This window comes from Fukomys damarensis, unplaced genomic scaffold, assembly GCF_012274545.1.
Source record: "Fukomys damarensis isolate Sample0158 unplaced genomic scaffold, DMR_v1.0_HiC HiC_scaffold_8, whole genome shotgun sequence".
NCBI lineage: Eukaryota > Metazoa > Chordata > Mammalia > Rodentia > Bathyergidae > Fukomys > Fukomys damarensis.
The window spans coordinates 1,928,689-1,943,500 of record NW_022900920.1 but is presented as its reverse complement, the minus strand read 5'-3'; the positions used below and the strand labels follow the sequence as shown (position 1 = coordinate 1,943,500).

Below are 14,812 nucleotides of genomic sequence, written 5' to 3'. Positions count from 1 at the left end.
GAATCATCCTTGTAATTCTATGCATCAAATATTCCTTCTTTTATTTTTGAGTAGTATTTCACTGCATGGACCTACCAAAATTTGTTCATCTTTTCACTACTAGGTGGACATTAATTTATTTCTAGCTTTTGTTTTGTTTTGTTTTATTTTTTGAGAATGGGTCTCACTATGTAGTTCGGGCTGGCCCTGAACTCACTATATAGCCCATATAGTACTAACTCCTTGAGGTTCTTTTTTTTATTAGCATATATTAGTTATATAGAATGACGGGTTTCATTTTGGCATATTAGCACATGCATATAACATACTTTGTTGTTTCAAGCTATATTTCTCTAAAGACAAATGGAGTTGAGCATTTTTTATTTGCTTATTTTTGTCTCTGGTGAAATGTCTATTCAAATCTTTTATGTTTTTTTTTTTAAACTGAGTTGTCTGTTAATGTGTTGCAAGACATTTGTATATTATAGATACAAGTACTTTGTCAGATACGTGTTTCACAAACATTTCTTCTCAGTCTGTGGATTGTCTTTTCATTTTATCAACAGCGTTTTTTTTTTTTGTTTTGTTTTGTTTTTTTGAGACAGGGTCTCACTACGTAGTTGAGACTGACCTGGAACTCACTATGTAGCCCAGGCTGGTCTTGAACTCACAGCGATCCACCTGCCTCAGCCTCCCGAGTGCTGGGATTACAGGCGTGAGCCATCATGCCTGGCTATCAACAGCATTTTTAAAAGGGCACATTCAAAATATTTAAGGAAGCCCAGTTTACTGACATTTTTATCTAAGAAAGACTTGCTTAACTAAAATTCTCTCCGATTATTATTACCTGCATTCTTCCATATGCTTCATTTATTTATATGATCAAAAATTGATTTTTGTGTTTGGTATAATATTTAATTCAAAGGTCTTTTTTCATAAATGTCTAATCATTGCAACATCATTGAGAAGACTATGCTGTCTCTATTGAGATAGTTGAAACTTTTGCTAAAAATTATATATATCTACAGATATATTTTATTCTAGATTCCTCTTTTTGTTCTATGGATTTGTATGACCATCCTCATGTCCATATCACAGCTTTGATTACTATCATTTCTTTTTTATTTGTTTGTTTTTTGAGACAGGGTCTCACTGTGTAGTTGACGCTGACCTGGAACTCACTGTGCAGCCCAGGCTGGTCTCAAAATCACAGTGATCCTCCTGTCTCAGCCTCCTGAGTGCTGGGATTACAGGCGAGTGCCACCACGCCCAGCTGGATTACTATAGTTTCAAAGGAGTGTTAAAGTCAGATGGTGTGAGCCTTCCAACTTTGTTCATATTTTCTTTTTTAAAAATTAATTTTATCGGTACACGTTAGAGATATATAATGGTAACATTCATCCTAAGTACCTGTCCATAACATATCCTGATTTTTTCTTTTTTCTCCTACCCCCTCCTTAATCCCTTTCCCCCCTCACTTACAAAAGCTTGATTTCTATATTTTCTTTGCCCTTCCTTCCTTTTCTCCTCCCACCTCCCTTGTTCTCCTTTCCATTTGAATACTTTTCCCTTCTCAATATCTGTTACACATTTTGCTCCTTATTTACCCTTTCAGTTTCTCACACCAGAGTAACCTAGACTTTTTTCTCTTGACTCAAATTTTATTTTTCTAGCTTTACTGAAGTATGAATTAAAAATCATATATATTATAGGTGTGCAAAATATTGCTTTGATAAAAACAACCTTGTTTATCTCATCAGGATCCTGCAGTTTCCTGCATGTAGATTTTCCACATATTTATTGGACTTATCCACAAGAATTTTACGGGTTTGATGTATTATAAAGGGCACTTAAATTTTAAAAATTCAACAAATTGTTTCTTGTAAAGATGAAGTTTATATGTAATAAGTGATGGAATAAGAATTAGATCTCAGATTAAAACAATCATGTCTTTAGCCTGGAAACTCACTAAGGCCTTTAGTACTGGTTTCTCATGTTATTTTTTTTAAAAGAGATGCTAGCCATTGGAATTGGAATTAGAATGCCTGATAGCTTTCCCTTTACTTGACTTTCATTTATCTCTTTGGAGAGTTGTTTGTTAACTAACTGATGTTTTCTTTTCACTGTAGCTGTTGCAGTAACAATAGAATCCATCACTTCTGTGGAAGAGCAGAAACCAGCAGGTACATATGTGTATCTTTTTTCAATGTGCATCGAAACCTTATATCCTATGCATTGATTGAGGTTTACAGAACACATCATTTTTCTAGAACTATGAGCAAAACTAGACATTTAATAGCAAGTATTACTAGAAACCCCCAGTCCCTGCCAGGATTCTTTAGATAGTGAAGTAAAGATGTTTCTGAAAGTAAGATTCTAATAATGCTAGTTTAACAGGATACTTAGGCCAGTTGTACATTCACACAGGCATAGATCACACACATGTGGATTCTGTGGTCCTGTGACTTTAGAAAAATGCATTAAACACAGTAGACAAGTCTCTTTGCTACAGATATCTAGGAGTCTTTATGTACACCCAATCCTCAAAATGCTCACTAGAAATCTCAAGATGTCAGGCTTATGCGATACATTTGACCCAAATTCCCTTTTCTTCGTGTGCCATCTCTTGGGAAGTCTTTTGCATAACATGAATATGAAGAGTATTGAAATCCAGATATTTGGAACAAATGTATCATAGCTACAAAAGTATTCCAGTCAAATTCAAATACATATTACCTCACGTCTCCGAGTGTCTGAAGTCATGGCTGCCACCCTCCAATTCCAGAGTTTCCTGAAAGAAGCTCTTTTTATACCTTCCTGTCCAAGTGTTTCCCTTGGAAGAAGGCACATCTGCATTTTTACCCTTCTTGCTGACATCTCTCAAAATCCACAGTGACTTGATACTTGTTCCAGCTTCTCAGAGCCTAAGTTACAAGCCTTACCTGCAAGCATTCTTTATTTCCTTCTTTACAGTCAAGAAATGTTTTTGAATGAATGATGGCACACGACATTACTAACTTATAGAAATAGCTCTTATTCCCTCAGTTTTTCTTATGGATCTTATCTCCAAGTTTTTTTCTATTTTGTCTAGCTTACTGTATCTACTGAGCAAAGGATTCAGGAAAAGTTGACTACAAATTAAATGAATGATTAAAAAGTTAAAAACCATCTTGTTTGATGGTAATGATGGTGACCAATCCAGAATAATCAAAAGAAAACAGAGCATGTTCGAAGGGTACTGGGCCTTTGAATGTGCAGAGCGTTCACTTAACTTTTGTCACCCTGCCGACTGATTGTGACCTAGGTTTGTGTTTGTTATAGCTGACATCTTTGCAGAGCCGTCACTGATAACAATCCCTGAGCCCTGGACTGTTCCATCCACAGGTACAGAAGTAGGTCCTGAGCTATCAAGGGCTGATGGACAGCAGTGAGAGAGGTGCTTTCCAAGCTGGGGCAACTGAGTAGAAAACAATCCATGTGCCCGCTGGGAGACTTAGGGAAGTTTTCTTAACCCTGTCAAGTCTCAGTTTCTTTATCTACAAAATGGGAGCCCACCCCTGCTATAAAGATTAAGGAAGAAATATGAAAGTTAGTGGCCCTCGGGGTCTCTAGCATTTCACTCATAGACACAAACTGTTCCTGTCCTCAGCCTCCTTCACGTGGTAAAGCCATGAGAAAAGATTTTCGTGATTCCAAAGGGACCAAGGCGCTCCAAGGCTATGCTGGATAACAGGATATCTATGTGGCTATGATTTGCCTAGCACAGTCTAGCTTACTGTTTCATTGGCTATGTTGAAAAGGGAATCATATGTGCATAAAATGTTCTTATTTGGAGAACCCTAGGAGTTCTGAAGTTTCTAAAGGCTTTCATCATTTTGAGTGGAGGATTTAGCAAAGTCCATTTTCATTTGAAGTTGCAAATTACCCTGGCCATTCTGAACGTGTGAGTGCCTCAGAGCTGTGTGATCTTACATGTTTGTAAAATGAGAAGGTGCCCAACTAGGAATTTAAAAGAATAAAGGAAACCGTTCAGAGGCTGGAGCATCCTTCCTTAATATCCCTCCTCTTGGGTCGCCCCCCAGGAGTCTGGATGGAGGTGAGGCTGCTGAATGGCATAGGGAGATGTTCAGGCCGCGTGGAGATCCTTGTCCAGGGAACATGGGGGACAGTGTGTGATGACCTCTGGGACCTGGCCGAGGCCACTGTCGTGTGCCACCAGCTGCAGTGTGGCCAGGCAGTGGCAGCCTCCTCAGGGGCTCACTCTGGAGCAGGCTCCAGGAAAATCCTGCTGGATGGTGTGCAGTGTGTGGGCAGTGAGAGCCACCTGGGCCAGTGCATGCATGGGAGCCAGGCTGGACACAAGTGTAGGCACCTGGAGGATGCAGGAGTCATCTGTGCAGGTGAGGGGCCATTGCCTTCCAGGGTGTCACTGCTTTGTGCTCCCTGGCAACTTTGGTCCAAGCTCACAACAGTCGTTAGACAGTTATAGGACAGTTAAAATAAGCCCACCAACCTACTCAGTTGCTCTTTCAACCCCCAAGTGCCAAAGATCCACCAAGCCCTAGCCCATCTGCAGGGTCTGAAGCTGTGTCCACAGGGTACTCGCTCATAGGTGGGTCACCTGTGCTTGCTGTGTTTGCTTATAACTCTGTTCACTGTGCAGAAGACACTTCCTCAATCTGGGGCAGACACCGTGAAGAACAGAAGAGTGGCCCAAGTCCTTGTTATGAGCAAGGGCCATTGATTGATAAGAGTAAAAAAGATAGGAGATTTTCCAAAAGGGACATTTTTTCCAGCACCTGAAATTCATCATTATGGAGTAGGTCTTTTCCTAGCATATCCACAGGGCAGGAGATAGGGTGTAGGAGGAGTTGAATGGCACCTAAGACAAGAAGATATTGGCCTGGTTGTTTGCCAGTTTAACAGATATCAACAAGGTGAGCTCTCTCAAATGGATGCTCCTAGATCCCAGAGGAAGGGAAGGTACAGAGCTCCGAGGGGAGGCATAGCGTGGACATGGATCCTCCATATCTGGCCGGTGCCCAGACTCCAGCCAGTGGCCACAGCACAGGCACAACACTGAAAGTTAAGACCGGGTCTGTTGCACAATATGTCACCCACTAAAAATGAGACTACAAATCAATTCTCCACGCTGAACAGTGTGACACATGCTTGCTATGTGACATTTTAAGATCTAATCTGGTCTGATCAATCCCATAATGGTACAAACAGCAAATGAGGTTGTTTGTTTAGAGTGATGCTTTATGCAGCAAAATGAGAACCGAGAGCAGCTGGGAGGTGTTCTGGACAGCTCGCACTGTTTAGGTAGTGCCTAGTCTAGATAAATTTGCCTAGAGATAAAATGCTGAGAGGAAGCCTGAGGAGTTCAGTCCCTTATGTGAGCACCATGCCTGCATGACTTCACGCTGATGGTCGTTTCCCAGAAGGGAACAAGAAGAAGACACTGCAGGAAGGCGGGCGTGCAAGCGTTCTGAGATGGAAAATATACAGAGTGTAGAGAATATTCCAAAACCCCACTTTAGAGACTGAAAAACTCAAAAGCAGGGGGAAATGAAGTCTTGTCCGCATACTGCAGTGGGGAAACCTGATAGAATATTCTAATCTGGCTGTTCAGAGTGCTGCCATTGCAAATACCTTTTCCTAAGTGTGGTAAGAAAGCTCCTGGCTGAGTGATGTCCCTGTTTGTTTCTGTTTGCAGGTGACAGCCCCTCAGCTCCCACATCCTCAACAGGCACCCCCAGTTTTCACTCCACACTCACCCCAGCAGGTAATGCCTTCCTGTGACTACATTGGAGCTGTGCAAAGTGAGCACCTACTATGTGCCTTGTATAGTGTTGAGTGCCTTTATTACATTGTTATTTTGCAGTAGCCTCAAAGGAACTTATTATTTTCAACATGTCACAAGTGAATTAACAGAGTCTCAGAGATGGCAGATGGGAAGGTGGCATGAGTTAGGAATCTAGAATCACACAACTAGTGGGTGGCAAAGGCTGGATCCACCCAGGCCTGTGTGGCTAGAGATCCTTGATTTTACTAGGTGTTTCCTGGTGACATGGATCCGAGCTACCTCATGGATGAGAGAAGGAAATTAATTAAAGAATTAATTGCTCATGTCAAGACTATTTGAGGAAATTACAAATGTTGAAATTAAATTATTATAAGCTACCTAGAAGATTTATTGTAACACAAGATACAAAAGATAAAATGTTAACGGTTCATTTGGAGTTTGCAATTTTCCTTTCACTGCTTCATTTGAGCAAAATTTATCTCAACTGTACCTGGGTCTCATTAGCATATACGATCATTCTGTAACCATTTTTGGAATGCTTACATATTTTATAGTATATGCTTTTATGTTTTATAAATATTTTACAGTACATTCTTTACAACATTGTTGCTAGCCAGATCTGATGTTATTTCCATCTGACAGTGGAGGAAAATGGGATTCAGTTGTAATAAAAGGTGTCATCAGGCCCGAGCTTTGGATTAGGGAAATCCTATCTTCACGCGGGAAGCTCCATTGTCCCTCTAGAATGACTTGCCTAAGGCCCACACCCAAATCATGCCTTGTCACCTCCTAGGATGTCACTGCTTCTGTGTGTCCTCAAACACACTCAACCTGCTTCCTTGGAAGCCATTGAACAGTTTATTATCACCATAATCATTAAAAGATATTTAAAAATTATCAGATGCTGATGGGTCACCAGGCTTCCTCCCCACCGGTGAGCCTGAGGCTGTGGCCTTGGAGCATAAACTCCCAGGTAGGTGAAATCTTGGGGTCATGTGGAGTGGGACAATTGTTTTCTTAAACTATGTTGGCAATTCCTCATCGCATCCAGAGGCACAGTGTTAAGCAGGATCAGGAGGTCAATAGAAATGGAGGGGAGAACTTTGAGAAATGAGATACATCTTCCATCACTTGGAGTTCTTTAAAAATTCTTATTTTGCCCACCAATAATTCTCCTTAAAAAACTCTTATAAGGTCAAACCGATTTATGGACTTAAATAATGGGAGCAATTAGACAAGAGTCACATGCATTTTGTGGGCAAATAAAGGTAAACTATCTCCTGTAGACTGGCCTACCAGGAGCACCAGCAGCAGAAGCAGCAGTAGCAGCAGCACTGGCGTGGCTTTCATGTCATGCACCTGAGAGGGGCTGAAGATGCAAGATGAGGGGAGGCAGGCGAATTCGCAGGAAGAGAAGAGGAGGATGGGGAAACAGCAGTAGGAAGTCAGGGCAGGTCTTCCCTTTGTGTGCTCCTGCCAGGACAGCTGTAATGTTGCTTGACAAAATGGCCAGGAAGGAGAGGCAAGGATGGCATTTGCAGTACATTCTCCCCTGCCCTGAGCCACAGCAGGTGTCCTTCAGCGTGACTGATAGGCAAGGAAGTTCATGTTTTATGCATTAAGGCCCATCCTGCAAATCACTGTGTGGCCCCCAGATTAAAAAGTGAACTTGTCTTCTACCTGCCCTACAGTGAACAGAACACTTTGACCAATTGCTTGGTGGTTAAGCTGAAGGCAGTCTCTGAGTGAGGAATCTTGAGAAATCTCTAGAGGAGAAACTGGCACAAAATCAAAGAAACTCCAATATTGGCTAGGCAGGCCTTTAAGAAATAACGGAGGGGAGGAGGGGGTGAAGGGAGGGCAGAGGTAAGGGGAAAAAATGAGAATCAAGACTTGCCATGTAAAGGTACATGATCCCAACAATGAATGTAACTGTACTGTATCCCTAAAATGTACCAATAAACTCAATAAAATTAAAAAAAAAAAAAGAAATAACGAAACCAGATGCATAGTCTCTCCCATTACTAGAGTTTTCCCTCCTGCTGTGGCTCTGAAGGGCCAGGGGCAGGTGAGTGGGGGGTGTTCATTTGGACATTTACCTGCGAAGGAGAAAAGGCTTGGTAGAAAGTGCTTGACTTTTCCTTTCAAGTACTTCCTGTTTTCACACTTTTCCACTCCTCTGTGGATTTTGGGAGCCTCTGCCCATAAAGGACGTCTTGTTCCCTCTGCTCACAGGTGATGGACTGGCGGCAGCCCCCGACACACCGCAGCCTCCTCGCCTTCCTTCCACATCCACAGCGGCAGGTGAGTCCTGCCTGACGCCTCTGTGGACTTGGAGAGTGAGGAAAGGGTGCTACCTCTCTGCCACAAGCCAAGAAGGTCACAAGCAACACAATTCATAGCAGCAAAACCCTGCAGCAACCATAGGAGAAGGGCTGGTTCTCCCAATTTTGGAGATGAGCACTATGTATAGAAATTTAGGAAGTCCAACTACCTCCATTTCCACAAGTCTGATGTCTGATTTTTATCTCTGCCTTTTTCCTGGAGCTGCTTTTACCTTTGTTTTCTAATTGACACATAATAATTTCAGGTATTTCTGAGATGTAGTACAGTACTTTGACACATGCATGTTATGTAATGATATAGATCACCTCAAGAATTCATCATTTCTTTGTGGTGAGAACACTCAGAAGTCCCTCTTCCGTCTTTTCTGACTTTTATTTTCAGTATTGATTGAACTGTCTCTTAGCTATTTTGAAATACACTTCACATGATTGTTAACAATGGTGACCCCTACCATATAACAGAATTTATTCCTTCCATTTAATTATAAGTTTATGCCCACTGACTAATTTCTTCCCTTGCCCCCTATTTTTCCTTCTTCCCAGTCTTTATTAACCCTCTTTTTTCCTCTTTTCCTGCCTTCTTTTGAGTAACTACTCTCTGTGGTTCCATTTTATTTCTACTGCTGACTTCCTCTTTCTTTGATATTGAATAGTTGAGCTACGGCTTCTAATAGCATCTTCTACATGTATGTGATGAAGTCAACCTTCAAATGGCACTGTATCATGTGCAATGTAAGAACCTTACAATGGTACATTTTCAATCGCTCTCAACCTTTGTGCAATCATTGCAAAACATTGTAATTTATTTAATTATGGGCTCTACAATATTTTGTTATACTTTTACAATTAAACATAAAAAAGTCATTGTACATATGCACACATATATGCATATACACACATTTTTGGGGGGAAGTAATATACTATTAGACTGTCAGGTTTTTTCAATCTTTATATTTTACTGGTACATATTCACAGAACGTAATGATTACATTCCTTGTGGAAAGTCGGTGGCTGTGCATAACATATCTTACTTCTTTTTTCATCTCCTTTCCCTTTCTTCCCTCTCCCTCCGTCTCTTGATCCTCTTCCCATTTACAAAATATCTATCTCCTTATTTCCTGTTATCTATCTTTTATTTTGCTCTTTACATTTCTTATATAAGAGAAACCATGCAATATTTAAGCTTTGTGTCGGATTTATTCTAACACTTTAACATGCCTGGTACACCTCGTTTTTCTGGATTGATCCAAGTTTCTGTCTTGTATTCCTTGGCCTGAAGAATTTACTTTTATATTTCTTACGATCCGATTAGCTGCCAATGAATTATATCAGCTTTCCTTTTTTCCGAAAACAAACACTTAATTCTTCTCCATCTTGGAAAGATGTGTCTGCTGGCTATAACATTTTGAGTTAAGAGGAGCAGAGCAGATACTTGTTTGAAGGGCAGGCTGACTTCCAAGAGGAAAAGGGGCAGAATTATGCAGTGGCTCTCATAAGCTAAAGTGAGGAAGGAATGGGAAAGTGCTAGCACTGCGTGGAAGGGACTGTCAGGAAGGGCAAAGTGTTATCCCTTAACAGTTTGTAATTTAGTGTAAATACTCTCCTTCTCCAATTTTCACACTGACAGGACATGTATCTTCAACCACATTTCCTTTCTCTGAATCTGCTGCCCTGAAACTGATGCTCAGGCCGGAAGGTGAGTCTCTACAGTAAGTTTCTTAGTGCTTGCTCTTGGAGCAGAGAAGAATAAGGGCCAACAATGACAACTCCACCCCCACCCCCACAGGCACACATACCAGGGTCATCACTAGGCACTTCCACGTCATTGTGTCCTCCCTGGCTCTTCTCATCGAGGAAACACCATTGGCAAAGTGATATTTTCTCCTCTCTATTTATGAATACATTGAATCAGGGAGCTCTAATGTAACCAATCTGCTTTGTCTGGAACTGATACATGGGGATGACTCCATTAGCCAGATATATTGAGAAAATGACATGAAGATAGTGACTTTTTAATGTGTTGATATATTGTGAATGCTAACTATCACAATTTGAAATATATCTAATTGTTTTTTAAAGTATTTTTTACTTATATTTTCTGCTTTTTTCTTCTACACACATTACGTTGTGCTTAATGCAAAATGCATCCCTACAAGGATGCCTAGTCTTTTTTAAATTTTCTCATTAGCACATAGCTTTTTATGACTATAATGACATTGAATATTTTGTGCTTTCAATATAGAACGTATCTGTTAGGAAAAAGGAAAAGAAACAAATGTACAAGCTCAACAGGACAGATTTACTTCAGAACAAATCTGAGAGGGACCATTCTGGCACTAGAGACCAGACCAGCAGTTCTCATACAGGCTGTGGGGTCTTTCGTAGGGTCATGAAGATGGAGAGGTTCAGTGAAAGGGGGTTGCGGCCACCTGCCAAGAACAAAGCTTGAGAGAGCACAAGAAGTAATGATTGCCAGGGGACAAGGCTTGGGAAAGCACAGGGAGCGGCTGCTATCAGTAGCAGGGCTGGTAGGTTCCCCAGGTGCAGCTGTGCTCGGAGGGGGCAGGTTAGAGGGCTCTCTGATCAGGATCGTGGCAGTCAGATTCCTTCAGTATTAACACCCATTATTCCTTCTAGTCTCCCTCCCCACAAGTCCTTTCTGTTAGGCAGGGAAAATGTTCTCCCCATTTAACAATGAAGATGTTATGATTGGAATCCATAAAAGTTGCCGTCAGTATGAGATCTCGGGCCAGACAGGCTCTCATTGAGACCCTTTGAGAATGGATCTCTAATTTACCTGACACCAAAAAGATTAAGGGCGAATATTTTTTTTTTTTTTTTTGTTACTGGGGATCAAATTTGGACCTTGTGCTTGAGAGGCAGGCGGCAGCACCAGTGGGTTAAATCCCCTGCCCAAGAGTCCATAAGGTAGCTTTTGGGCTGGGGATTTAGCTCAATGGTTCTGCCATCTGCTTTGCAAGTGCAAGGTCCTGAGTTCAATCCCCCGTACCAAAAAAAAAAAAAAAAAGAAAGAATAAGATCATTTTGTTTGTTTGTTTGTTTAATTCTTTTTGTACTATTAGAGGTAGCACTTTATCAACGTCAGATGTGTTTCCTTTGACTCTAACATTCATAGTCATGTAATGATGATAAGTCTAAAATAAGCATTCATTAGAATACTCTTTATATGTTACATATTTTCTATGTTTAAACATGCTAGACATAAGAATTGCAAGACAAGCATAGAACCAACTTTATCAGTTAATTAGAACCCATATTAGAAATCTGTATTCTCTAAGAGAGGTGTTAAGTCATGTTAATTCCTCTGCTAGTGGGCACCAGGATTCTCTAGCAGAGGTTTATGTTACCTCAGATTTTCCTTGCTCACTTAGCTACTAAGCTCCTGTTCATTGAGATGGGCACTGAAGACTATCTGTGAAATTTAGTTTGCTCAGTTCCAAGTGCTTAGAGCAATATACACAGATAGTTATAGAGCGGACTAATCAAGTTGTTTTAAGTGATCTTATCTCCTTGAGTATGTTAAATTTCTTCATGATCTTGGGCTCTAATTCTCCTCCTAATTATTCTATAAAATCACATATCTTAAGAATGAGAATTTTTCTCTTTGCCTGGTATACTCTTGTAGCCATCATGTTTCAGTGCCTCTCCTTGTTAAATTCTATGTTTGTTCTGACTTCTGTTATAAAAGCTCTACCATCAGCCAGGTTTTTTTCTCAGCTTTTCTCATTTCTACTGCTTTCCTGGCACTGTACTCATTCTGCCATTAGTGATAAAACTATCTGGATATTTCTACTAGCTTCCAATTTACAGGGAATCTTATGATTCCAGTAATAAATAGCCCATTCTATGGGTGCTGTTTGTTTATTTGTTTGTTTGTTTTTCGGTAGCAGGGGTTGAACTCAGGACTTTGAGCTTGTGAGGCAGGGGCGGTGCACTAAGCCAAATCCCCGGCCCTATGGGTGCTATTTGATTGACTAAACATCCTAATAGCAATGATGTGAAACATTAATTAATATCAGGTAGCTTACTAGGCAGTAGGCTTGATGACCTTATCTTCGTGTTAAAACCTTAATTTGATAAGCAGTTCTATTTAAACTATTAAACTGAGCTAGTTGGTGCTTCATTTGATTCTGACTGCGGCTCAAACAGACCAGGTGCCACAGCTGTTCTGCATCTTCGCTGGCCAGCAGAACACTTGCATGGCAAGTCAGGTGAAGCAACCTAGAGAGCTGCAGTGTCCCATCCAAGGACACAGCCCCAGAGTTCTAGCACTTTCCTTCCCACTGTGGACTGTGATATCCACAGCGGGATGAATATGGCAGAAAAGGAGATGGGGGAGCCAACCAAATATTGGTGGGGCAAACTGAGCAGAAGTATATGCTTTTACTTAATCAGCCATTCTCTCTGGGCTGTTGTCTCCTTGGGCAGGGAGGAGGTGTCCAGCAGTGAACAAGGCCTCTCTTTATTTTGTACTCACAGATCAGGCATTCTTGGCACCTGTGTCTACCACAGAGCCTGCTGCACTTCCCCTGAACCTCACTCCAGCAAGTCAGTTGGCATTTCTTCTGTGGGGGGGAGGTGGGGAAAAGGAGCCATGTACCCAGCACGGAGGTGGCATTTCCCAGACCTGAAGCCACACCAAGGAGTGCCAGCTAGATCCCTGTGGAGACTACTTGCCCCTAGAAGAACTGAATCAAGGATCGCATATTTGGCTGTAAACTTTGGGCTGACCCAAGCTGGGTTTATGGAAGTCTTAATAGGGACACCTGTGGTTATCTTTGTGCTAGGGAATGGATTATCTGCAACCATAGCAATAACAGATCCTGTGACCCTGCGCCTGGTGGGTAAGTCTTTTGGGAAAGTGGGAGAAGGAACCATTATTTATGGAATCAAAATGTGCTCACTAGAAAATCAGATACTTTCAAATAACTAATACTTCATTTTCTGATCACAGAACCTACAAATAAAGGTACCTCTGCTTCACCCTTACTTTTTAACATATGGGTCACAGAAAAATTAATTTTCCTAGAATTAGTTGACTAGAAAGTGGTAAAGTCAAGGCTTAAACACATATCTTTCTGATCTCAAACTTACATGCTTCCACTTGATAAACTGCTTTTTGGGAAGACAGTACTAGATTGAGATAAACTTGTGGCAGACCTACTTTCTGAGTGCATCATGACCTTAATTAGGATATTGTAAACTTGATGTCTTCTGGATTGTTTTTGTGTGTTGTCTTTTTTTCTGGAAAATTATAGGACCTTTCATAGTTCCTTGTGTTTTGAGCTTCATGATATTTCACCTTGTTCTGAGTCTTTCATATATTATCTTGCTCACAGTTTAAGCTTTTAGTTTAGAAGTGTGTATCCTTCATTCAGTTCTTACATTTTATTGAGTTGCTTTATAATTCCCTCCTTACTAGTTCTGTTTGTTCTTTTAAAAATTATTTAAGCAGCTGTTGGATTTTCTATGTTGATATGCTAAATTTTGTGAGTCGTCTTTAATTTTGCATCTTTAAAATCTTTTTCTCTTAAGTTCTCTTCAACATTATCTTCTAGGTGGATTTTTTTAAGTTTCAGCCATTTTATTTCTCAATTTTAAGAGCACTGCTTTGTTGTCTGACCTTTCCTTTTTCATGGCTGCCAGTTCTTGTTTCACAGATGTGGTACTTTCTCTAAGTTTCTTGGTATCTGTATTATTGCTTTCTATTCAAAATATTACTCTGCTCCTTTTGATGTTCCTGTTTCTCCTCTCTGCTTTTCTACCTGTTCTAATTATATTTCTTAAGATAGAGGCATTTCTCAGAGATCTGGGCATTTCTAGCTGTATGTCTGTATTTAAGAATGAGGCATTGAGGAGCTGATGGAAGTGAGGTGGTATGTTTGGCTGCTGGTTTTCCAACAGCAGAGTGGGAAAATGCATGTAATACATGTGAGTGTCAGTCTAGTCTCAGATTTCCTGATGTCTGTAAAAATCTCCTTTGTAGCATGATAGAGATTGCCCGGAATTGTGTGCTGGGTAAGTTAGAACAGTTAGTATTCCTATTTTTGAAATGTGGATTCACTGAAAAAATGCTATTAAAACCAGATTAGTGATACTGTTATTGTGAAGTAGATGAGTCTATAAAGCTGTTTAGATAATGTGTTTTGGATGTTATAGTTTTATATAATTTATCCATTTTGCAAATCATGTTTTAGCTCATGCTACCAATTATGGTATCTGATTCATTTCTCGGTTGCAAAATCAAGGGGCCGGGGATTTAGCTCAGTGGCATAGCACCTGCCTGGCAAGCATGAGGTCCTGAGTGGTCGGTCACTGGTACCAAAAACAAAAAACAAAGCAAGAAAAACATTCAGTACCAAATCAAGTCTCATGTTCTTAAAGACAGTGTAAAACTGGTCAAAATTTAAATTTCTGTTACAGTGTTTGCATTCAAGTTCAAGAAGACTATGTAGAGGTATTTGACCTTGGGCAGATTACTTGAACTCCTTGAATCATTTTCTTCATTAGCAAAAAGATCAAAGACTTGTTGTGAAGGTCAATCAAGACCAAATCTTATAGGGCCAGGGATTTAGATCAGTGGTTCCAGCACCTACCTCGTGAGCACAAGGACCCGAGTTTGATCCCCAGCACCAAAAAAAAAAAAAAAAAAAAAAAA

General features: G+C 40.5%; 1 protein-coding gene across 1 annotated transcript in view; it reads left to right on the top strand.

Moving 5' to 3' along the window:
* Positions 1–14,812, top strand: part of LOC104859205 (deleted in malignant brain tumors 1 protein) — a 113,523-nt gene that overhangs the window by 72,305 nt on the left and 26,406 nt on the right. The window contains exons 17-22 of the mRNA XM_033761228.1: positions 2,109–2,162; positions 3,301–3,363; positions 4,062–4,379; positions 5,699–5,767; positions 8,024–8,092; positions 9,761–9,829. Of these exons, the coding sequence (XP_033617119.1) occupies positions 2,109–2,162; positions 3,301–3,363; positions 4,062–4,379; positions 5,699–5,767; positions 8,024–8,092; positions 9,761–9,829 (642 nt within the window). The remainder of the gene's footprint in view (positions 1–2,108; positions 2,163–3,300; positions 3,364–4,061; positions 4,380–5,698; positions 5,768–8,023; positions 8,093–9,760; positions 9,830–14,812) is intronic.